General features: G+C 41.3%; 1 protein-coding gene across 1 annotated transcript; it reads left to right on the top strand.

Annotated features, from left to right (window-relative positions):
- Positions 1 to 926: 926 nt before the first annotated feature.
- LOC117267630 (RAS guanyl-releasing protein 1-like) lies at positions 927 to 22,126 on the top strand. Its single transcript, XM_033643650.2, has 17 exons — positions 927 to 1,136; positions 1,741 to 1,922; positions 8,001 to 8,106; positions 9,612 to 9,674; positions 9,756 to 9,887; positions 11,722 to 11,875; positions 12,057 to 12,230; positions 13,062 to 13,178; positions 13,258 to 13,533; positions 13,949 to 14,029; positions 16,369 to 16,473; positions 16,652 to 16,761; positions 17,242 to 17,386; positions 17,538 to 17,574; positions 17,966 to 18,097; positions 19,675 to 20,000; positions 20,104 to 22,126. The coding sequence occupies exons 1-17, from the start codon at positions 1,000 to 1,002 to the stop codon at positions 20,236 to 20,238; spliced, it is 2,412 nt and encodes an 803-aa protein (XP_033499541.1). The 5' UTR covers positions 927 to 999; the 3' UTR covers positions 20,239 to 22,126.
- The last annotated feature ends 3,515 nt before the right edge of the window (positions 22,127 to 25,641 follow it).

Below are 25,641 nucleotides of genomic sequence, written 5' to 3' on the forward strand. Positions count from 1 at the left end.
CTCTCTGAAAGTGGCATAGCCAGAGTCTCCTGTCACAGGCTAGATTTTCTAAAGCGTGAAAAGAGAGCCAAGCAGAGATGCAGCAGTCTTGATCTCTCTCCACTTGAATTACAATGCACTCAGAGTTTATTATGGAAGTTTTGCCCAATGATGCCAAAATTAAACTGCTTACCTAAGCTTTTAATCCATCTTTTAATGGCCCTTGGTTGTCACTTTAGCCGTCAAATATTAACAAACTGTCTGTTATTCATTGGCAGATTGTCTACATTCTCACAGAGCTCTCCACCTGAATCAATGAGTCAAGAGTCAGTAAACTTAAAGCTGTTAAAAGACTTGAGTAATCATCCTCTCTGGACCACCTACAGTATAGCACAATGACTTTATCCCTCATATAAGCCTTTATGGAACCTACAACCACTGTTATCTGTAGAGGAAGGCCCATCCTTTTCCTGTTCTGCAGTCTGAACAAATAAAAAAGGGTTTAGTAAACTTCAAGAGGAATCACATCCCACTGCTTTTTTTTTTTTTCCAAAATGAACCCCCAAGAGACATGGGTTCTGGTTTTGTGTGAACCTAATGAGATTTTTCTTTGAATTTGATTTGATGTGGGACAGCAGGAATGTGTAGTCATAAAGACAGAGATCTATGATACAATTAGAAATCCTTAATACAGCTTCAAATGAGTGAGATGACTGTAAAATGTATTAACTGCTTCTCATTTAGTTTGTTATTCCCCTTAAGAGAGCCCCACCGACCAAACTAATTATTTAGTTGAATCAAAGTTGTAAAGTAAAAACCTGTGAGAAGTCGACTTTTGACGCAAGTAAGTAGTACCGTCTGATGAAGTGCAGAGCCCACTCTGTGTGAGTGACAAGCCCGGCACCACGGCCGCCCACTCACAGACGAGCTGGGTGACTCTTAATTGTGTAACGTTCATTGACGAGTCAGCACAATGCTGCTGAGACCGCGGAGGCGCACTGAGCCGAGCAGAGCGATGAAATGCTCCCATCGAGGAGAACACAGATGGACAGCCTAGTTCAGCCGCTCGTCGCCCAGTACCTCGCCATGGGATGCCAATCAAAAGAAAACAACCAAAACGAAAGTATAACGTCGGAAGAAAAGGGAAAGGACGATGCGTAAGTTAGATCACATTTTCGGGGTTTTGCTGGAGAGTTTCTGGTTCGGGTTTGGGCGTAAATGTGCGCACTTACCCAACAGTAGCTTGATTATTTCAGTTATTAGAGTTGTGGTTTTTAATGACTGTTCTTCAAGGTAAAGAAAAAAAACAGGCGTGCCTTGATTTGTGGCTAAACGGTGCGTAAAACTGCGCTGATGCCACCCAATTATTTTACGCACAGGTTCTGTCATCTGAATTGTCACTTTCTGAGCTGCTGCACTCAAACTGCGTCTGTTTCACTCAAATTCCTCCTTGTTTACTGGTCACTCAACAGTTTAAACTGGATGTCCGCAATCAACTGGTATTTCCCCAAGTTAAAGGAAGGAAATGAGAACAATGCATAGCAACATTCCGGGAGGGCTCTTACATTCAAACAATGGCTCCAGACTCTTGTGACAACTGCACAGATCGTTTCATGTGCGATAATCTGTGGTCTCAGAAGATCATGGTTTCAAACACGTGTAGCATACATCCTCATAGGCAAACAGAGAAAGGCATAGTTTCAATACAAGCCCTCCTGTCCCCTCCTCCCCCTCACTTTTCTTGTGTTGGTGTCTCTAAAGGAGAGTGACTCCAGGATGCGGCTCCAGGTCTAGGGTTTCTCCTCCAGGCCGCCCTCACAGGTTCCACAAACCCAGCCCGCATCCAACCCAAACCGCCCCCAGTAAATCCATGATGTCCCTGGGTCCCCTCACCAAAGGGGGGAGCTGGGAGGAGCTCATTCAGGCCTGTCTGCAGTCCTTCGGTAAGTCCATGCTGACCTGCTTTGGCACTATGAGTTTGACTTGGTGGAAAACTACAGTGACGTGTGCAGCAGGAGCACAGGTGTCTGCAGTCCATGTTCCTGTAACACTGAAATCTTATTCACTGGGATCTTTTTGTTGATGTTTGACTCATGCGTTTCTGCAGCACTTGTCTCTGTTATTGAAAAACAATAAGATAATGAGCCTCCTGTGTAGTTTCCCAGAAGTCTGTGTTTTTCCCACCACTGCTCCTGGCATTTGGATGCAATCCTCTAACAAGTTTGGGCAGGCCTCTGAAGAAAAGGAGTGGGATGCTTTGCATTTAAAAGTGAAACGGATTGTCTTAACACAGCTGACTTTGTTTTTGTTTAACATAGGATTGTATGCTTTTAAGATGACATCAGTCACATTGATGCTTATCAGATTTTTTTATTGCTTTGTGTGATTTGAAAGTATTGAGGAAAACAGTGTTTGGGGATTACATGCATTATAATTTCTGCAAACACAGGCTGCACTGTATTTATCGATGAATATATCAGTATCAATATTTAACTGTAAGCAAGATATATAGAGGGTTTTTTAAATAAAAAAAGGAAAGCGTGATTGAGTAGGCTGTTGCTGGATCAATCAAGCAATGATCATTGGCTTCAGCAAGTTGTCTGGAGTGCTCTCAGAGTTATGGTGATTGCGTCTCTAAAGAGACAAGCTTTCAAATTGCCGTTGCCTGGTTACACAAATGGAGCAAGAGCAGTGGAGAGGCGTTACAATGGGCTGCACATAAAATGACATCCCATAACCACATTTATCTGTGGAGAGGTAAAATCAGGCAGTAATGACAGCTCATTTCAGACCCACGAAGGAAACAGAATTAACCAGGGGAAGAAGAGTTAAGGAACCCTCTAGTATTACAGAGTGCTCTGAAGACTCGCTTTGAAAAATAATTTCAGTGTCACTATGCAAAATGTGTAAGTCACACGCACGCGCTCAAGATGGTATCTCACTGAGTACAGAGTGTTAGGAGTGGGGTTTTCCTTGAACGGCTGCTGCTGGTAAAATGGAACATAGTCCTGTTCCTCTTGGCCCACATCACAGGCGAACCCCTAAGGTCCACCTTTTCAGATGTGAGAGTGCACGTAAGAGCTATTTGAAGGATTACCTGATGGCAGCTTCAAGCCTGGCTGAGCCGAAAGGTCAGCTCCCCTAACAGTGGTCCTCAGATGCTGACCAGCCTTTGAAATGCATAGCACTGTGAGGTGTAGATCAATAGCTGTTGACATCATCACTCTCTCAAGACCACACTGTTGCGCTGCATGCTCTGATTATGCTCAGTGTCAGTCTAATTCACATATATTTTATATATACATACATCACGTTCACGAGTTCGTGTGCAGGGCTTGCCGTGTTGTGTGTATATATATGTGTTATATATTTATATGTTTTAAAGGTGTTCATTTGAGTAATTTTTCATTGGATAATATAGAACTATTAGTGATATAAAATGGGTTTAATAATGGGTGCTTCAATAGCTTTCTTATACAATTGAATTATTAATGTTTGCATTTATACTGCTACCCCTTTGAGTGGCACAAGCTGGATGTTTCAGCCATTTACTCATAACTAAAAACTATTTCAACCATTAAGCCATTACCTTTAACAATTTCAATCCTTTGTCCATTAGCTATTTAATCCATATTATCTATTAATAAGGCTAAGTATTTTAACCATTAGCCATTACATGTAGCTACTTTATCCATAGTCTAAACTGTTTCTGCAGTTTTTAGCTTGGTTGTCTAACCATTACATTTAGCTACTTTATCCATAGTGTTAATTGTTTCTGCAGTTCATCCACTACTTCTAGCTCAGTTGTTTATCCGTTACATTTAGCTACTTTACCCATACATGTAGTCTTAACTGTTTCTACAGTTTACCCATTACTTTTAGCTCAGTTGTTTATCCATTATGTTTAGCTACTTTATCAATGGTCTCATCTGTTTCCGCAGTTTATCCATTACTTTTAGCTGAGTTGTTTATCCCTTACGTTTAGCTCCTTTATCAGTAGTCTTAATTATCTCTGCAGTTTATCCATGACTTTTGACTCAGTTGTTTGACCATTACGTTTAGCTACTTTATGCATCGTCTTAATGTTTCTGCAGTTTATCCATTACTTTTAGCTCAGCTGTTCGTCCATTACTTTATCCATAGTCTTAACTGTTTCTGCAGCTTCTACATTACTTTTAGCTCAGTTGTTCATCCATTATTTTATCCATAGTCTCAACTGTTTCTGCAGTTTCTCCATTACTTTTAGCTCAGTTGTTCATCCATTATGTTATCCATAGTCCTAACTGTTTCTGCAATTTATCCATAGCTTTTAGCTCAGGAGTTTATACATTACATTATATATTTATTTGAATGATACATCCATGTATTTTAATCTTTTATCCATTACCTTTAGCTATCTTTTTCTATTCATTTATCCGCTGCTTCTAGCTACCTTCTTGGCTCGCTTGCTTACTAGTTTTCACACACTCTGTCATGTGGTGTCCAGGTGTTATAGCTGACTCAATATTTTGATTCTTTTTTTTTTTTTTAATCAGTTTGTGAACTTGTATTTTATAATGCTGTGTTCAAATGGGAACGCGTTTATTGTGCTCACGAGAAGATTCCATATGAACCCACCCCACTCCCCCCCGTTGTGGACTTCATAACCTCATAAGTGGAAATTTTCTGAGAGCTCCGAGTTCATGAGTTCATGTACACGACTTCCCATGTCATAAACAGGAGCTCATGAGTTCCATTTGAGAGAAGCATGAAATTTATTACTACGACACAGTCTTTCAGTTTAACCCTCTTGCAACTGCAGCAGTACTTTCTTTGGTAAAGAAACTTGGGAATCTGGCTGGGAATCACTGCTCTAAAATATAAATTCAGAAACTGTCCATAAAGTTACAGTGAGTTATTATGGAGACGTTTGCTCAGAGTACAGAGAGATAACCATCTTCCTGCATCTGCCTTGGATTCCTCTAAAACAAAGAGACCATACAGGCTGATAGGCTCTGTCATAACAAGGAAAAGCGACACACAGGTTTGGAGTGGCTGATGAATGTTTAAGATAACCTTAAAAGTAGGCCAGGCGCTGCGTGCCCTTGGCAGTGTTTATCACCATACAGTATCATACAGTTCCAGTGTAGCGGGCGGCAGCTTTTCTAATTTTCCAGTCAGGAACAGACAGTCCAGAGGGGATTTCCTCCTGCAATTAACCCTGCACAGGGAGGGTTAGCGGTTGGAAACTTGTGAAAAAAATGATGGAGCAATTGTTTACCTGATAGAGAGTCAGAACTTCCTGTTGTGCATTTGTCATAAATCTGGCTCTGCTTATCACACCAGATTGTGTGAACTAAGATGTGCGTCTGAGTTGATCAGTAAAACAGGATGAGTTTACCACAATTGTCAAAAAGAGGAATATTGCATTACATACATGTGACTTAACTGCACCAAAGCATTGCTGCATTACAAGTCATGTTATCCTGAATGCCAGACATTGTCTCACTTTGTCTTTTGCTCTCTTATTGACTTGACTGGTGAGGTAATTGATATTCACTGGGTTTAGCTGATAGTGGCTGCGTGTTACAAACAGAAACACACCCAATGCAGGATATGAGGGCTGGATTAGTCAGCTGTGGCTGGAGTGGTGAGTTGCTCACAGATAACAAAGATTAGAAAACATGTTGCCATGGCGTCCGAGGTATTTCCAAGGTGATATGGTTTAAAAGTGGGTCCACAGACGCCTGATGTCCTTGATGGTGTCAAGATACTGGTAAAGCTTAAAGGAAAGCAATTCTCAGCCTGAAAACTCTTTCTTGTTCTTCAAATTTTCAGCACAGCGTGTTCATTCTGTACAGATTGTGGGAGGAAGATGCAAACAGCCTAAAATGTCCCACGATACATAAATAATATTTTTGAAGAAGCAATTAAACGCTCTTCCTCTTTTTGTCAACCACCAATTCCCAGCACATGGCTGTGGTTTCAAGTTTGCGCAGAAGACAAGTGATGCGTTGCTTTGTTTAAGAGGGCAGGAAAATGCGTTTTCTACAATCATAGGTCAGGCCTGGCATTGTGATGTTATGTAATATTTTGTACATATGTAGGCTAATTTTTTTTTTTTCAAAGTGGTTGAGAATAAAGTTTCTCACTCTGTGGGTCTCAAGATTTCAGTTGTAGCGTCGCATCAGACGACCACGATAAGAAAAGGTGGTCTGGTCACAAAGGGAGGAAGTGAGATGTATGCGAGGAAAAAGGAAGCGAAAAGGTAGTGAGACAAGCAAGCCGCAGAGGTTCACACAGTCAGAGGAAAAGGCAAATCTTCAGTAACAGGGTCTGTGGATAATATGACAAAATGTGCTACAGTGTGAGTCTGTGTTTTACCTGCTTAACCTAACTCTGTGTCTTCCATTGATGGAAAAATCCATCTCATGGTTTTCACAGATAACATGAGGGTTAGTCAGCATTAAGGAGCCATTTAGGGGAAGAGTCATATCTTCACTTGTCTTCAATCCAGTAAAGAATTGAACAGAAATCTATTGTGTAATCAAAGGAATACAATAATCTGTGAAGCTCTGCATCCATGGACATTGGTTTATTTGTAAAGATTGGTCCAGTTCCTCCAAGAATAAGGCTCTTCAATTCTGTATTTTTCTTACCAAATCCCACAAAAGACCACAACCTACAATGAACCGAATCAACTAACAAATATTGACAGATATATCTAATTCTTCTGCGCCATAGATTTCCTTGTTGTCCAAAAACTACAATACATCTGTGAGCCACAACACACGGGGTTACACGTTCTTAAATGACAAAAAATATTGGCACTGTAGGTTATCTTGAGTCAATCCCACATTTTTGAACACTCCAGTGCTGCTGAAAATATTCAGAAGATAGAGGAGTCCAAAGGTATTGAAAGATGGACTTACGCATTATTGTTTTTGTTTTGTTTTTTTCATGGGAACTGTGACAAAAAGAAAGACACACAAAATCACCAACCTCATCTTTTAAAGAGATACTTTTGCAGATTTTCAACCAGATTTTTGTCATAACAATGTGGGTGGAATGTGTAAATGAACTGTGGTAAACTTATCTCCATCTTACCAGCGCGTAGATCTCCCTGCTCCCATCCCAGTCAAACTCCGCTGGATGACGTGTCTTAAGCCATCTGCATCATCCGGTGGAGTTTCGCTGACTCTCCCGGGCTGTTGCTAGAACTGCAGGCTCTAACTCTGCATTTTCGTATTGGCTGCCAGCCATGCCGCCGCTACTAACACAAAAGAGCATAGAAGTAGATCAAGAGGCAGACCCACTCCTCTGTCTCTCAAACTCAAAGAAATCCAATCAAATAGTAAAACTAGGCAATGCTGATTGAATATAAATCAAGTTTACGTTACCACACTGCCTATTTACTGCCTTAAATGTTCTTTGGAAACATATTTTAGTGCCTTGTAGCTGTAATAGCAAGAGTTTGTGAACAGGAAGTGGGCGCCATACTAGTTCCTGCACAGTAAAAACAGAGCCTGAAAAAACTGAGATCAAACGGTAAAACTAATAAACAACCAGCCGCCATTGTGTCAAACGTACAAGTTTGCATTAAGTCACCTACCAGCGGGCGCATTTATTGGTCTCATGTGGCACAGTGCATTCTGGTAGATTTTCTACATCTTGAGCAAAAGCAAATGCCACAGTCCTTTTTCTCTGTTTCCTCTGGTCATGTAGCACCAGCTTCAAAAGTTTAGCATCTTCATCTTCAGTAGAAAAGACCGTCTTTCCAGCAGTGAAATACTTCTTTAAGAAATTAACTGTGTCGTCTGTTTTGGTCTAAATTAAGCCTGCTGTAAGGAGACTTCTTTAGTCCATAATCAGTAGCTCTTGAATTTTATTTACACCAGTTTACTTTGAGAAAGCAGAGCAATGACAGCTGCGATGTTACGTTAAATGTGATGCATGTGACATGTTGTCTAGACACTTCCTAGACACTTCCTCCACTGTGTAAGAATGAGGGTAAATTCAAGTGTGTGCATTCTGTCTTGCAGACTCGAATGGTTGCGTGTGCGGGAGCAGCCACCTGTTGAACATCACCCTGACCATGCATCGTCTCCACCTCTCCTCCAGCAATCTGCTAGACAAACTCATCTCTCTATATCCTTCAGCTGCCTGACATAAGGCTATAACCGCTATCTCAACACAGACAGATGATTCAAACGATGCACGGGCCGATTGCGAGCAGCAAATGTAACGTGGGATCAGATCACTGGCTCTGTTGTGTGCTGCTGCTGCTTTTTCTTTGGTTGTCAACAGCAACGGGCAATCAAGCTCGTACTTGGCTTACAGTGCAGCCTGTAGCTGTCAGTGTAAAATGTGATCAGCAAGTGGCAGCTCGTGTTTACTCCTGCTGTCAGTCGCTGTGGACCTCTTACATCTCTATCTGCGTGAATTCCCTCTACTTTGGGCCCTGCATCCCATGCATTCAATAACAGGCACTCTGACGCCATTGTGTATTTGCTATCTTTCAAAATGTTTGATTCTGCCTCTTTCATTTTACCCACTTCACACCTAGAAAAAAGCATGTTTTTTTTCATTTGTATTTTGACTTGAGGGACTGTAATCTGGGCCTCCATTCAGGAAACAGCGATGACGTCACAGAGCCTCTCAGAGGAGCCTCCTGGCCACAGTGAGCAGCAGCCTTGGGGGCTTCAGGTGTTAATTACCTCTGCCTCTTTCACGTACAGGTCCTCTTCAGCTATATATAAACACAAACCCTCTATTGCTTAAAGAGGCCCCTGCTCACACGAACCCACGTCAGAGCATGCAACGCCGAATGCCCCTCTGCTATTTTTAACCCTCTCATTCTGAGCCGAAGACCTAAAAGGATACATCAAATAAATTCAGTGAGTGGGTTAGGATCAGGGAAGAGACACAGGGGCCATTAACAGCCTTCATCACAGTCTGGCCTTGGGATTGCGTGGGCCGTTCTTCTGCTCCCATGACGCAATTAGCCTTTTTATGTGCATCACTTCAAGCTGATTTCTGCCAATTGAGAGCTATAGTGTCAGTCTGTTTATGAGGGCTGCTTCGTATAATAAGGAAATGGTTTTGTGTGCACTGTATATAAATTGATATGGCGGTGGTATTGTGGTCAACATGCAAATTGTAGGCAGAGCGACCCCATTAATTATATTCTCATGGGTTGACAAACATCTTTAGAGTCCTACCACTAAATAATGCACGTTCATCAACAGTTGTTCGACAGTATATGAGGCACTGATTGCGTGTTCTCTTTGTACATTTTGTTATTCACTTACTTCTGTGTGCCAGAATGATTCACTCGGTGATGCTCATCAGAGTTTTGCTTCATGCAGTTGCCTCCTCCCACATCACCAAATGCCACTTCTGTTCGCCTTTTAGTTTAGTTGCTGTAGTTTTTATTAATGAGTTGTTTGTGCGAAAGGAACCCCGCAGTCAAATAACACATATGTTCATTATTTACTCAAAACATACCTGTCCCCATGATCGGTAGATTTACTGACAAAGCTGTTTTCACCTAAACCAAAGTATTGTCAAGCTTGAAAACACTCCCAGCTTTAACTTTCAGACAATAAAACCACACCTCATGTCAACATCAGCTCCTTAACCAAAACCCTTACATTTAAAACAGCGCTGGACAATGAGCAACCAGCAGAGTGCCAGAGGATATGCTACCTCATCAGGTCAGTATAACACATCAAGAGTCTAACTTTGCTTGTATGTTCTGTGTCACTTACACGGTATCTATCGTCTCTGACCTCCAGGCATTGGATCCAGGAATTCTGGATGATGTTCCGGTTGCACCACAGCTTGTCAGATAGCCTGGACACGTTCCGGGATCTGATCCGAGAGCAGGGACAGGAGCATCTTTGCTCTCTCCTAGAGACCAAATGGATGTAAGTGTTAATCTCTGACCAGCTGGCAACTGAGACATTAGGCCTACACGACACTCAGTTGTTTGTTCAGTCATGGAAAATACTGAAATCTGTCACGATCGAGAATACAGACTTTGATCCTTGCCTCTAATATAGCTTCAAAGTTAGATCAAATGTTTTTGTTTTTCACACCGTTTGACATCACATTAGGGATGGGACAATACAGGATTTTATCTCAGATTGTGATAGAAAAAAACACTCACAATAAATTGATCATAGTGAATTGCCATTATTGGGATAATCTTGAATATCGTGTCCAGCAGCACCCAAAGAGACTGCTGGCTGTCCAGCAATAAGAGACTCTGCAGGTTGTTTGCAAAACACACTGCATACTCACCAAACTCAAAAAACAGAAGATCTTAATTGATCAGTGGCATATTTCAAATGAAAAGACACATGTCGTGTGTGTGATGCAATAAAAACATAGGTTGTTTCTTAAAGAAGTACTTCACGGCTGGAAAGATGGGCCGTCTATGCGGTAAAAAGACACAAATACTTTTGAAACTGGTGCTACAAGACCACAGGAAACAGAAAAAGGGCTGTGGCATTCGCTTTGCTCAAGAGATAGAAAATCTACAGCTACCACGATGCACTCTGGTGATGTAATGCAAGCTTGTCTATTTTTGACATTTGAAACAGCCGTCTGGTAACAATCTATCTCAAATTACACTTAAATGGTCAGCTAAAAATGTTTCTGAAAAAACATTTTGGTGAGAAATAGGTAATACAGTAACAGCATCTGGTTTTATATTTGATCAGTGCTGCCTAATTTTACAGGCTGATCGAAGTTTGGTCTGAGTTTGAGAGCGAGAGAGGGGCAGCTCTCTTTCAGTCTGCTTCTATACTCTTTGTGTCCGTGGTGGCGGACATACGAAAATGCAGTACTATCTGTCGTTCAAGCAACCCTGAAAGCCAGTCAAAATCTGCTGGATGATGCTTGAAATTTTGACGTGATTTGAGCTAGGGGATGAGCAGGGAGGTCTGAGTGATGGTAAGATGGAGGGAAATTCACCAGTTAATTTACAGATACTAGTATCCCTTCAACAAAATGTGTGCTTCCAGTTTTAGTGCCATTTTAAGAGTTTTTAGCAAATTTTGACGATTATTGGGGTGATATTGTGAATCGCAATTATTTTGGCCAGGATAATTGTAATGTAATGTAATTCCCATGCCTACATCACATATCTGCAGCTAACAATTGTTTCCATTATTGGTTAACCTGCCCATTATTTATTACTTTTTCAATTAATCAATTGATCATTTGATCTGTAAAATCTCAGAAAGTGTTGATCACAATTTCCCAGAGCCCGAGACCATATCTTAAAATGTCTTGTTTTGTCTTACACACAGCCCCAATCCCAAAGATGTTTAATTTACTGTCATAGAAGAATATAAAAACCAGTGCATATTCAAATTTAGGAGGTCGAAGCACTGAACTGTTGGTCAAAAAAATATTTTAAATGGAACTTAAAATTTAACTTTACAACTTATAAAAAATTGCCAGTTAATTTCTGTCAATCTGTATAAGCATGTCAGCCCTATTCATATCCAAACTGTACAGTTCATGGCTGTCCTATTATGTCAAATGGAAAAGTTAGACCAAATGTCCATGTAATTCAGCATATTGATATCTTTAGAAATGTTTACATCTTTAATTTAAAATAATGTGAAATGTTTAGCCACTTTAGAATGAGTCTGTATGGAAGCTGTAAGTGTCCAATTTATGAAGTCGTGTTATCAGTTAAACTTAGCTGACTGTGAACGGGGTCGTGTTATGTCTGATGGTGTCCTCTAGAAATGAACGGGACTGGTCATGGAAGGCCAGCCAGAAGATCAAAGCTAACAGCAGTAAAAAGAGGAAGGTCTCTCTTCTTTTTGATCACCTGGAGCCCATTGAGCTGGCTGAGCATCTCACCTTTCTGGAGTTCAAGTCCTTCTGCAGAATATCAGTGAGTATACACACTAAGAGACTATTCGGATGTATATAGGTTATCTTTTGCACATTGATGATTTGTTTATTTGGCATGCATCTCTGTGAACTAAAAACCATCTGTATTTCCTCCCCACAAGAAATGCAGTGCAGTTTCCGTGCAGCAATTTATGCTCCTCTCTCTCTGCTCTCTCTGCCAGTTTGTAGACTACCAGAATTACATTCGAAGCTGCTGCATGAAGGACATCCCCGTGATGGAGCGTTCCATCGCCCTGTGTAATGGTATCTCTCAATGGGTTCAGCTGATGGTGCTGAGCAGGCCGACCGCTCAGCTGAGAGCTGAGGTTTTCACCAAGTTTATCCACGTGGCACAGGTAGTGGTTTAACCAGACCCTCACTATTACTCGTACACTTTCTGTTCCTGGTTTAGCAAAACAGAAAAATGGAACTCCATTTGACATGCTTCCTCTTTGCTTGCACTCTACGTGCTATTGTTCACACACCTTATCTAACTAATGACAGTCTATTGTAACACCATGAACAGCACTATAGACGCTACATAATTGGCAGTTGCATAATGCAAATTCACAGAGAGCTGGTAATGATTCTCAAGAGCTCTGCTGCAGGCTTTTAGCGTATCCAAAGATTTTACCAATAGAAAAATATTAACTGAATGCAAGCTAATGGAGTCACCAAGTGAAACACACTCAGACAGTGAGGAGTTTGGGAAGTGGAAAAAAGAGAAATGACTCGTGAGTGCAGTCGCTGGTCACATCTCCCTTGTTTAAACCGCTCCAATGCGAAGCTGCTTGCAGCCTGCTGAGAAGCGATGTGCTGGCTTCAGGGAGCCGCTGGCAGGTTTGTACTCTGGAGGACCTCTTGGACTGTTACACTAATGCACCAGTCTGCTGCTGCTCACTGCTGTCAACCTCAAAACCCACGGGTGTGGAAACGAATTTCACACCATAATGCTCCAGTGACAGCACGAATTAGAGAACTGAAAAGAGAGGGAAAAGCACTTCCAAAAAAGAGTGAGATATCTGAGCGCAGTAAGAAAAAGCCAACAATATAAGTGGCTTACGTAACTGCAGTGTTGTGGATTACATAACCAGGGCTACCTGGAACAAGTTTAATTGTGTGTGTTTATGTGTGTGTGCGGATGGACTGATATGTGTGGTTTTTGTGTGTGTGTGTCCGTCCACCAGAGTCTACATCTTATGCACAATTACAACACACTAATGGCGGTGGTGGGAGGGCTTTGTCACAGCTCGATCTCCAGACTGAAGGACACCACCTCACATGTACCCAATGAGGTCACCAAGGTAAACACAGTTACAACAGTACGATCCAGCTGATTATAGAGCCAAAACAGCCTCACAAAAAATTCTATTCTCTCCCCAGGTACTGAACGAGATGACAGACCTGCTGTCCTCTTGCAGAAACTATGACAACTATAGACAAGCTTACAACAAGTGCACAGGTTTTAAAATCCCCATCCTGGGCGTCCACCTCAAAGATTTGATTTCGGTCAACGAGGCCATGTCAGACTATGTGGAGGACAACAAGGTGAATGTCCAGAAGCTCCAGGCACTCTACAACCACATTAACGAGCTGATCCAGCTCCAACAAATCCCTCCCAAGCTGGATGCTAACAAGGACCTGGTCCATCTGTTGACGGTAATGCACCCTTCTGCACAACGTTGCATTTAAGATTCTTTTGAAATTGTTCTGTCGCTCCATGTGATTCACCAGATTGTATTGAACGTAAGCACAGATGCAAATGAGTGTGTTACAGCATGTGGATTGTCCGCGCTTGTGTGGGCGTGATGAGAGTCTATGATCTATGAGTGTGTGGGTGACGAACTGAGTGTGAATAAGAGTGAGTTCAGATTGATATATTGTTGTGCTATCTGTGTGGTGCTTTAATCGTACTTGAACGACAGAATGCCCATGAAGAGATAATAGTTACCCCATGACCTAAAATTGCCCTCATCAAAACATGTTTCAAGGAGAAAAATCTAGATATGCAGTGAGCTCTCTCTGTTTCTGTTTACCTTCCATGTGCTGACATGTGGTCTCTCCTTCCCTGCAGCTGTCCTTGGACCTTTACTACACTGAGGATGAGATCTATGAACTGTCTTACGCCAGGGAACCCAAGAACTGTAAAGCACCTGTGAGTGATAGAAGCAGAGACGCTTTAAGTTAAAAACTGTTTGCAAAAGAGCTGGATGGAAAGATTGGTGCCACTCTCATGTTTGTATGCTAAATATGCAGCTACAGCCAGCAGCTGGTTAGCTTAGCTTTAAGACTGGAAACAGGGAGAAGTCAGAATGTCAACAAGCTAACGTTAGAAGTCAAAATTATTAAAACAAAAGCTGAGTAATGCTTAGAGGAATATATTGGCATTCTATGAATTACACTTACTCTCTTTATTGTCAAGAGTTTGATAAAAAAAAATTGATACCACTTTTAAGTCTGAATGCTACATTAAAGCTAGAGCCAGCAGCAAGTTAGCTTAGTTTTAAGACTAGAAACAGGGGGAAGCAGTTAGCAAATCAACAAGCTAGCGTTAGAAGTCAAAATTGTTAAAAAAAAAAAAAAAAAAAAAAGCTGAGTAATGGTTCAAGAAATAAGTTGGCATTTTGGGAAATACACTTACTCCCTTTCTTGTCAAGAGTTAGATAAAAGAATGATACTGCTTTCAAGTTTGTATGCTAAATATGAAGCTACAGCCAGCAGCCGATTAGCTTAGCTTTTAGACTGAAAACAGAGGCAGAAGTTAGCATGTCAATAAGCTAATGTTAGAAGTCAAAATTATTAGAACAAAAGATGGCTAATGCTAAAAGGAATAAGTTGGCATAATGGGAAATAAAATGATCCTCTTTCTTGTCAAGAGTTAGATAAAAATTGATACCACTTTTAAGTTAGCTTAGCTTTAAGACTGGAAACAGGGAAACAGAATGTCATCAAGCTAATGGTAGAAGCATAGACTGTATAAAATAAAGAAGTCAAAATTATTAGAGCAAAAGATGCGCAAAAGTAATGCTTAAAAGAATAAGTTAGCATTTGGGGAAATTATTTTATTCTCATCAAGAGTTAAATAAAGTTAGATAAAAAATTTAGATCACTTTTAGGTCTGTAAACTAAATATGACACTACAGCCAGCAGCTGGTTAGCTTAGCTTCAAGACTGGAAATAGGGAAACAAAATGTCAACAAGCTAGCGTTAGAAGTCAAAATTATTAAAACAAAAGCTTAGAAATACTTAAAAGAATAGTTCGGCATTTTGGGAAATACACTTAACTCTCTGTCTTGTTAAGAGATAAAATATTGATACCACTTTCATATCCGTACGCTAAATATGAAGCTACAGCCAGCAGCCGCTTAGCTTAGCTTAGCTTAGCTTAACGTGTCTTAGCTTACAGACTGGCCACAGGGGGAAAAGGCTAGCCTGGCTTTGTCCACAGGTGACAAAATCGACTTACCAGCATATCTGAAGCTTACTAGTTAACATGAAAAATCTGAGCTAGCTGTTTCCCCTGTTTTCCACTCTGTATAGCTATTAACTAAGCTATCCGGGTGCTGGCTACAGCTACATATTCACAAACATGAGAGTGATCAATCTTCTCATTTAAAGGGTAGCTTTGGTGTTGTACAACCTGGGCCCTTTTTAACTACAATTTTGCTTTTAAGTGACAAATGGAGACAACAATTTTTTAATCTGGTCCAGTATTGAGCGACACCGCTGCAGCTAGCAGGGGCTAATCCCTGAGCACTGTCAAAGTACATCAACTAGAAGTGCTTGTTTTTGCCACTGACAGGCTCAGATTGTTAGCATAGGTGTCTGACAGCATTATGGAAAGGATCCATACAGAGGTCAACTTTTTGTTAAAGAGTAAGATTCTTTTTGTTTAACCAGAAACAGCCCAGAAATTGCCATTGCCAGACTCTATTTAAATAAACAGTAATTTAAGCTTGTACAGAACCAGTGTATTTTCTCTTGTGAGTTTTATTTTGTTTCTGTTTATTTTAAATGAAGTGTGTTTTACGATGATAAAATTACTGTTTATTTAAAAGGAGTCTGGTTGGTTTCAGTGATTTTGAGGCTGTTTCTAGTTAAACAAAAAGGATCTTACTCCTAAGAGGTCGACCTCTGTATGGATCCTTTCCATAATGTTTCACTGGTGCTGGCTGCGGAGGTCTTGCTCAATTTAAAGAACTGTTAATCTGATTAGTCACTCAGACACAAGAACGTGGGAAAATAGGGTCCAGGTTTAAAAAGACCAAAGCTTCCCTTAAACTCTGCAAGAAAGCAGAGTGTATTTCCCAAAATGGTGAAATACATAAATGTCCTTTGAAGTATTACTCAGCTTTTTAAAACAGAATAATTTGCCAGTTCTGCTTCTGAAGGTCATTCATAGATTTAGTATAACTGAATTGCTCAGATAATATTTTACATGTTTATCTGCCTGCTCAGGCTTGTTTTTTTAATGACTAATTAATTTTCTATCAGCCAGCCACCCCCTCTAGACCTCCAGTGGTTGTGGACTGGGCATCAGGAGTGGCTCCCAAACCCGACCCCAGAACCATCAGCAAACACGTACAGAGAATGGTGGACGTAAGTGCTTCCTTTTTTCAAGTGTAGCCTCCACATAGCTACTCCGTCATGCCGTTATATAACCATAATCATTTGTTGTAACTATTCTTCTTGATACTGCCATTTTGACAGCCAGCTCTTGCAGCTATTGTGCACTAATAGTCACGCAACAATGGTGTTTGCCTCTTGTCTCTCACAGTCCGTGTTTAAGAACTACGATCACGACGAGAACGGCTTCATTTCTCAAGAGGAATTTGAGAAAATTGCTGCTAGCTTTCCGTTTTCCTTCTGTGTCATGGACAAAGAGAAGTGAGTCTGTTCGACAGGTCATGCACACACACTCTGAGCTCATGTGTAACTTCAGAGGAGAGGAAGAAAAGGTGGTATTTGTAGTTATGAGTGTGCAACAGGAAACATAAAATAGCTGCAGAACTAACCATAACCCCCGCCACAAAATATTCTCTATTTTATGTCTCATGCACGTACATTGATAGCTATATGATTCTCACAAACCACAGAGAAGCATGTGATTCCTTATTAAGATCTTAACATGAAAACCACCATAGCTGATGATACTGTTTTCACTTTGCACAATGGCAAAGTGGTATAGAGTTGAACCCATGTGGCAGATGAGGGTGCAAACAAATAAATCAGGACATGACCAAACAATTAAAGGGTGAAGTTAAGATCTAAAATATCTGTCAAAATGATTGTCTCCCACATATACTGCTCATCTGCAGCTCTATTTCCTCTGTAAAGGTGTACTGTATATGTGTTGTGGTTGTCCAGGGAAGGCCTTATCAGCAGAGATGAGATCACAGCCTATTTCATGCGGGCCAGTGTCATCTGCTCCAAACTGGGTCTTGGTTTTGTCCACAACTTCCAGGAGACCACTTACATGAAACCCACATTCTGTGACAATTGCTCAGGATTCGTAAGTCACCACACAACCACAGTGTATGATGAAATACAACTTTACTGCTCCGTCCCAGTCTAAAAATTTCCCAACAATATGTATTCATGTTTTCAGTTTTGCTTTTGCTTCAGCGGTGTGAAAACAGTTTTCTCCATATTCTGCTTCACAGCTGTGGGGTGTCATCAAGCAAGGCTACAGATGCAAAGGTGATTATTGCACTCCATGTTGTGCAACTTTTGCACTTCTTTCTTTGACCAAATGTCAGTAAAAAGTGAGGAGAGGTACACACACTGTCTTGTGGGGAGCAGGTAAAGTGGCGCTATGTTAAGACGGTGTAGTGTGGTTTTCTGTGTTGCAAACAGCTAGCTGAACCTTGCAGCACATGAAGAAAAAAGAGTCTGCAGCCAGAACCACAGTTTTTCCCCCTCCCCCGTCCCTCAAAAGATCTGAGAGCCATTTGTTTGCCTGACAGTGAGCATGCAAAGGTCTGAGAGTTGCAGTTGCGGAAGAGAGTGTTCAAAGAAAAGTCAGTTGTAGATAGAAGAGTTAACGCTAGTTCCTGTTCTGACATGTTGTGCATTATTTTGTCTTGCTTAGACTGTGGAATGAACTGCCACAAGCTGTGCAAGGACCAGGTGGCGTTTGAGTGCAAGAAGAACGCCAAAATGACCAACGCCATCGACAGCCCGACACCGAGCTCCACGCCGGTTACCATGGGCCCCTCAGAGGGTGGGTTTGGATGATAGGATTCATTGCCAGCATAAACACTCTCACACAGTGTCATTTCTCACACAGGCAAAACAAAAACATTTCTTTTGCACAAGTACCCACAGATGCACACTTTCACCTGAAGTATGAAAACAATAACATGCATGTGACATGGCTGCAATCAGTCAGTCCCATGACAGGTGCCATCTGGTGGCAGACAACTAATGCCAGCTTTACGCCAAAGGACTTTTCAATTGATGTCACTATCGCTGACAAATTAACAATGTCCGAATAAAATCTGGAGACCTCAGTCGAGCTTCCATGATCTCAACTGTTTGGTGTAAGGCGGTCGTAAAACAGTCAGAGCTGTCTTTTCAGTCTTTATTCTCCAACAAAATCAAACATGTTTAATATTATCTTGAGTTTTTAGTCTTGGCTCATGCAAATAGTGATGCACCAAATAAGAAGCGGCAAACCAGGTAGTAAGTAAACACTGAGGGGACTCTGACGAGGCAACGGAACATGAACAAGTCTCAGTTTGATTGTGCTGTGGAAAAGGAGGAGAAACTGGTGAGGTTGTCAAGTGAACAAGAGTTTATGTTTAATTCAGCGTGTATTTGATCCATCGATTGCCACTTATTTTTGTGAGAAATCTTAATTTTTTGAAACATTTCGCCTCTCATTGTCACGTTCTCCTCCCACTAAAATAGCGCAGCTAACCAACAGAGGCTGGTAGCAACAAAATCCAAAATTTACACAATCATAGTTGATCAGTATGGATTGTATTGATGCCGAATTGACAAGAATACTGTCAACATATGGCAGCTGTTATGTGTATGTGTTTTTGTGTAAATGTAAGGCTTTGTTAATATGTTATGTTTCTTAAAGGGAGTTTGGCGTGATATTTTCCACCAGGTGCCGGATGGAAAACAATCTCAACACAAAACTAGTTTTAGTCTTGCAAACAGTGACCCTGCAGAACCACAGTCTTTGCAAGTGTGTGACTAAAAACTTACATTGTCTTTAGATGTGAGAGGGTGTTTTTCAAAGTCTTTTCAAAGCCCTCTATTGTATGGTAGGCATAAGCAGTGTTATTTCCTGTAAAGCTCTGCCTACCAGACTGTACGGAGAACAATGAAAGTCAGAATTTACTTTAGTTTGCTGCAGCTCAGAGAAAACAAGTCGAGAGCAAAGGGTCTGTTGTCAGGGTGATTTCCCTCCAGCTGTCATTAGGAACCGTTTCACTTACAGTAAAACTGAAGCTACCCACCTGCCATGAGAAAGCTACTATATTCAGAGCAGAACTACTTTTGATTTTACTTGGTATGGACAGACACAATCAGAAACGTCTAAAAAACACGGGGGCTATATTAACACATCCCCTTTTCAAATGAGTCTGTGTGACGTGGTGTTTGGTCACATGGTTTATTTTGGCTTGTGTTTCACTGCATACTGGTTTGAGTCATGTTATTTTTGGGTTGTTGATTGCTTTGAGCTAAGATATTGTTGTGACAGGAGGCTGAAAAGTGGCAAAAGTCAAACCTGCATTTTTTATTTGTTTTATTTGACATAATTACTAATAATGCCCATCTCTCCAGGTTCAGAAGACTGTCCTTTCCCCTACCCGCCACATGACAGCAAAGACTGGAGTCCAGAGTCCCCAGTCACCAACTATTTGAGGCCTCGGACAGTCCATAGTGGCACCCAGACAGAGGGAATCCAACTTTCCGCTGCAGCCCCTGAGGCCAGCCTCCCTCAGCCCTCTCTGCTGGTCCCAACAACACCCACCCTCACCTCCTGTCCCAGTCCAGTGCCCCAGAGAAAACAGCGACACTGTGCCAAGTGGGAAAACAGAGCGTCTTTTGCGCAAAAGCCTAAAGAGCCAGAAGAGGAGAGCAAACCCACCTATGAATTTCTGGAATCAGTGAGTGTCACGACAAAGTTTAATTTTTCCTCCGTACAAATGCACAGCACTTAAACGCACCACAGTTTCTGTGCATCTCACAAATCTCCTCTCTCCCTCTCAGGAAAACCAGAGGCTCCAAAAGGCCAATGACACACTACGTAGGAAGCTGAAGGAGGCAGAGCGTGAGGTGGAGATACTAAAGACACTGCTCAAGAGGCACGCTCTCCACCCTGTGGAGGAGGATTCCTCCTCCTAGACACGCACATACACTGGACCTCCTCTAGGGAGACTGGTGCTGCCCCCCTATGGCAGCATGTATAAAACTGGATCCAATGTTTAATTTATTGGTCATGAGCATTTCACCAGAATAACCAGACCCAGACAATTTGGCGTCACATGATAGGAAGTCGACAGTGCACAAAGCTTGTCAAGGGATTTTAATGCTAATGGTACACAGTCAATCAAAAGAGGACAATCAGCATGTCACCAGTAATTGAAGTTAAAGGACAGCTTTGGTATTTTTCAACCAGGACACTATTTTTACACGTTTTTGTGTCTAAGTGACTAATGGACACTGCTCCAGTATTGAGACAGACTGCTGCAGCAGCTGAACAGGCTGCAATGTAATCCCTACAGGCAACGGCCCACCGTCAATTTACATTCACTAAAAGTGTTTGTTTTTGCTTCTGACAGGCTCAGATTGTTATTAGAAGTGTCTGGCAGTATTAAGGAAAAGGCCCTATCGTTCACCGGCCTGTCTCTTATTGTGGGCCAGTCTACTGTGGAGAAGTCTTGCCCTGAAACCCCACAGAGTACAGAAAGTGTAGCTTAGTGTTATCTAGAAGATTTTCAGTGTCATGGCTGAATATTTCGTTGACTTTGACTATGTGGAAACGTCCGTGACATTTCAGAACAAGGCTTCTCCTTGAGCAAGACCTGGTCACACTCACACACACACACACACACACACACACACACAGAGCAAAAGATAAGGGAAAACTTTTTCTGTGGGGTCTTTTACATAATGATGTCAGAGACATCCAATAACAATCTGAGCCTGTCAGTGGTACAAACAAGCACTGTTATCGGACGTAGATTGACAATGCATTACTGTCGGCAGGCATTACATTGCAGGCTGTGTCGCTGCTGTGGCTGCAGCAGTGTGGACCAGTTTAGAAAACTGTAGTCTCCATTAGTCCCCCAGGCACAACAATACGGTAAAGCAGGGTCCAGGTTCAAACATAGCAATCTTTCCCATAAACTATTTTGAGGTGTGCATTTCTTTTAAACAAGCTATAGTACATAGCACACACAATACAGTAAAAACACTGTAGCGTTATTTATAAAGAAGTTTGAAGTGAACAGAGGGAGCCTTTATACTGTATTGTTCAGTTCACAGAAGAATGAAAATCATTGCAATGAGCATTACTCACTTATTTTAGTGAACCATTAAGAGTGGCTGGAGTTAGAATCAAGTTTCCTGTCATAAAGATAAAAACATACTGAATGAAGGAGGGCAGTATTTAACAGTGTAAATAGGGCAGAATGTGTTTGATCAATTCTCGATCAATAAGAGACAAGCTATTTATGTTAAACATAAAATGGAAATCAGAGGAAATGCAGTTTATTGTGTAAATCACAGGTGCATCATTATTATTGTTATTATTATCATTATTATTATTATTATTATTATTATTAAGGATGAGAGCCCACTGAGAATGAAAGCTGGAGGCCTCACGTGTACAGTGCTGTTGTCGCTCTGCATCATTGTCCATGTTCATATCAATGCACACGATGTCGTCAGTGCTTCTGTTAATATTTATTGTCTCAAACACTACACAGTTCATAGAGAGAGTGACAGAAATTGACATTTTGTATAGCATACTGGTACTTTCAGTGAATTATTTATGCTCATGCGTGTTGGCGTCATATTGATACTTTCTATTTTCATTGTGCAGCCATGTCACGTTGTTGTTGTGTGTTCCGTTGAAGTGGTGTTGTACCGTGGGTCGAGATACGTGTGTTTGTAACGTGTGAAATGTACTGTAAATACGAAGTATACACAGTGCCATCTTGATTAAGTCATCCTTTCTCTCAGTATTGTTCTCTTGTTGTTATAATAAATACTGTATTCTACATAGAAATCATTGCCTGTGTTGCTCAGTTTGACCACTGGGGGTCACTAAAGCCTCATAATGTTTCCTCAGCTTCCTGTTAATGATTATTGACTTGAGTTTTCAGACTCGTGGGAACTTGTACTATAAATGTTGCTCTCCAATTAGCTATCTGTGTGTTCACCTCAGGCAATTTCTGTCAGATTCAAGAGCAAAAACACCAAAATCAGATCATTTTCTACTCTTTCACAACATTAAAAAAAATAGCGTGTGAGTTTAAAGATGAGGCAAACTTAAGAGATTTGTTCTGTATATGTCTGTGAAATGTTGGAGTAATGGATTTGTGAGACAAACTGTCACCCTGTTGTCAGGAGAAAGTGCCAATCTACCCCGTCCCTTGGGCTTTGCTGCTCCTAATGAGTCCAGCACCGCACACATAATGTTGGCCCATAGATAATGAGGGGGCGACTGTCTGCTGTTGGATAAGCACAGACTCAAACCAAGTGTCTTCTCCTTCACGTTTCTTGAAGCACTGCCGCACACAGCAGGTGATGTTACACTGATGCCGTGCTTCACTGCGTGCATTTCTATAGTGGCAATTCAGCTCCAGATAAAGAAACCCATTTGACTCAAATTATATTGTGCTTCTTTATTTCTTGCAGCTATAATGACTTGTTGCCTTGCATCGACTTGGCAGTGAGCAGAGACCCCGGTGAAAGAAAAAAAAAGGCATCGTCTCTGAGGCATAGCAGCGGCTCCCAAGCCCAGCCTTGGTGACAGCTAATTTACTTCTATTTGAATGTGACACCCCGCTGCAAGGGAGTAACACCCCAAGTCTACCAGGCTGTGTGCACGCTAATGCTGAATAATTTCCAATATCATGGCTGGCTGAGAGAAAGTGACAGAGAGACCATGTGTTAAACTCCAGGGACAATGCCCCGGCTGCTTTTCTTCCCCCCACTGGGGCTGTAATACAAGCTCGGAAGATGAAATATATGTTATGCATGTGACATGTTAAAGAAGGCATCATAGAGATAAATATATCAGTGTAAAATTAATTTACAACCCCTTCAAAGAATGCAAACATAATTAATTGTGGTGCATTTAAGCCTGAAGATTATAAGACATATGTGGGCTAACTTGATACACAGCATATAACTCAGCTCTCCATACATTGAGAACAAAATATGACACTTCAAAAGTCTGCCTCATTACAGTGTGCAGACAAAGAAGATTTATCACCCAGACATCAGTGTACTTGGGGGAATTGGGCCATTTTGAGATACCCATAAGTTAACTAAATCTGCTAAGTCTAATGAACACACTCCGAAACTAATTAGGGAAGGATGTGGAACATCCCATTACGTCCCCCTGATAGCAGGGTGTGGGACACAGGGAACGCAATGAGAACACAACACATTTAACACACGCTCGTTTCAAACACCAAGGAAGAGCCAGCACCACGATGCCTGTAGGACACAGCGATGCCGAACTCCACTAATTCCCTTGATTATTAAACTGAGTTCATTAAGTTCTAATGATGGCCAAAGGACCCTTGTGGGAGAGCAGAGAGAGAGAGAGAGAGACTGTAGTGAAGGTGGAGAGGGGGGAAAAAAGAAAGACACATTTTGTGGAAATTTTCCAGAGGATGCTTGAAAACCATGTGAAGCCATGGTGAAATTTTTAATTAACCTTGATGATAGCGGAGGAGTGTAACAAGAGAAGGGCTGTACAGGAGTTTGCCAAGAGAAACATCATTGCTCAGCTGTGTCCCTCTTTGGCCTTTAATGATCGTGTAGTTTTGCTTCATAATACAGACTAAATCCACTTATAAGGTGCTGGTAAACAGACATAGAGAGAGAAGAGGGGACGCCTGAAGCTCATACGAGGGTAATGAATTTGTTGTTGACTGTGGGAGCACCCACGAAGACACATCAGCTGACATTTCTGTCTGTGAAATTCCCCAGAATGAAGCTGCACACACACATGAAGCAATCGACAAGTCCAGAATTTTACATCCTGTAAATTTCTAATGAAGTGGCTTCACAGTGTTTCTCTTGCTGGCAATGCAACTTCTCTTCTTGTAGTAATGGCTCCCCATTGGCTTTGGCACAGGCATATATTTTGGCTGGATACAAAGAAGCATATTCACAAAAACACATCCCTTATTTAGAGTGTTTTCTGCATGCTGTCAGCGTCAGACTGTTTGTTCCTGTGACTTGTTAGTCACAGTATGAATAATATACACGCCATGAGAAAGGAAACACAGCTCGGAGTTACATGTTGTGTAGGTAATGTGAGATTTATGTTAATAGGCAATTCAAAAGTGCAGCTGTCGGGATGACTTATGATTGATTTCACTCTCTGTTATTGCTCCTAAAGGTGTACTTTGGTGCAAAGTGCTGGAAGAGTAAAAAGAAAAACAGCTCCTAAATGCAACACATTTTGTATATCTGAGTTGCAGTGAGGAGCAGATTGATAGAATATCTTGTTTCATGTTTTAATGTGGTATTAAGCCAAGAAGTAAAGCTGCCAAATTACAACATGGCATTTGATGTAAAGTACTTACCCATGCCAAGAACTGAAGGCTATATGGTATGCAGCAGAACAAATACTGCAAAAGACAGACTGCAGAAGAGGAAGATTTATTGATGAAAAAAGAAAGCGGGTGGGTGAGAAAGAGAAGGACAAACGGAGAGAAAAGAGCTGAGAGAGGAGCAGATGCTACAGTGCCCGAGCAGCCTTGGACAATCAGTCGAACCCTCTGAAACAACACATTGCCAAGATCAAGGAGAGGAAAGAAAAAGCATTGCAGCAAAGGAGTAGATATGAAGGAAGTAGTAGGAGGAGAGTGAGTTAACCCCCTGTGAGAATTCCTGATGAAGGTGAGGAACACAGAGCAAATCAAGCACTCGTCTGAGCCGGTCTGTGTCTGAACTCTCCAAACTTTACATCCCCTTCTGTCTCCACAGAGCAGTGGGACACAGTCAGAGCTAATAGGAGCCCCAGTCTGCTGCTCACACAACACATAAACAGAAGGTGCAGTACAGAATTCAGTGAAATTAGAAATTGCCATAAGGTTATGGTGGACAACTTGTTTTTATAACACTTGTGTGTTTTGCAGGATCCTCAATAAAGACTTGTTATACTATAAAACATAAAAATCAAAATTGTTTAATATGTTAAGGTAACAATTTAAAAGATTTTCATAAAACAAATATCTGTTAAATGTGTGTAGGATTGGCAGAGTTGGAGTACTCACAGAAGTATGGAATACTCATAGTATATAATCACCTGAAACCATGGGCACCTGATCATGTTTTTAGGGAGGGGGCAAATTGGCAGGGGGATTCTTTCCCCCAGAAAAAAAGAAGAAATTATTAGTCAATAACCCATAAAATTTCCTGCATGTCTACACCATGTGCACTAATTTCGATTGGTTAGATCAGGGGCGTCAAACATATGTCCCATGGGCCATAACCAGCCCAATCAGGTCCATTCAGGCCGACTAGATGACATGATTTAGGGCCCGTCCCAATATGCCC

The sequence above is a fragment of the Epinephelus lanceolatus genome, chromosome 15 (genome assembly GCF_041903045.1).
Source record: "Epinephelus lanceolatus isolate andai-2023 chromosome 15, ASM4190304v1, whole genome shotgun sequence".
NCBI lineage: Eukaryota > Metazoa > Chordata > Actinopteri > Perciformes > Serranidae > Epinephelus > Epinephelus lanceolatus.

Bases quoted from the DNA above. Each gene is read 5' to 3' on its own strand.
- LOC117267630 (XM_033643650.2), top strand. From the start codon at position 1,000: ATGCTCCCATCGAGGAGAACACAGATGGACAGCCTAGTTCAGCCGCTC. The intron at 12,231-13,061 runs GTAGTGGTTTAA...TCCGTCCACCAG, and splicing joins AGTTTATCCACGTGGCACAG to AGTCTACATCTTATGCACAA. The intron at 13,534-13,948 runs GTAATGCACCCT...CCTTCCCTGCAG, and splicing joins ACCTGGTCCATCTGTTGACG to CTGTCCTTGGACCTTTACTA.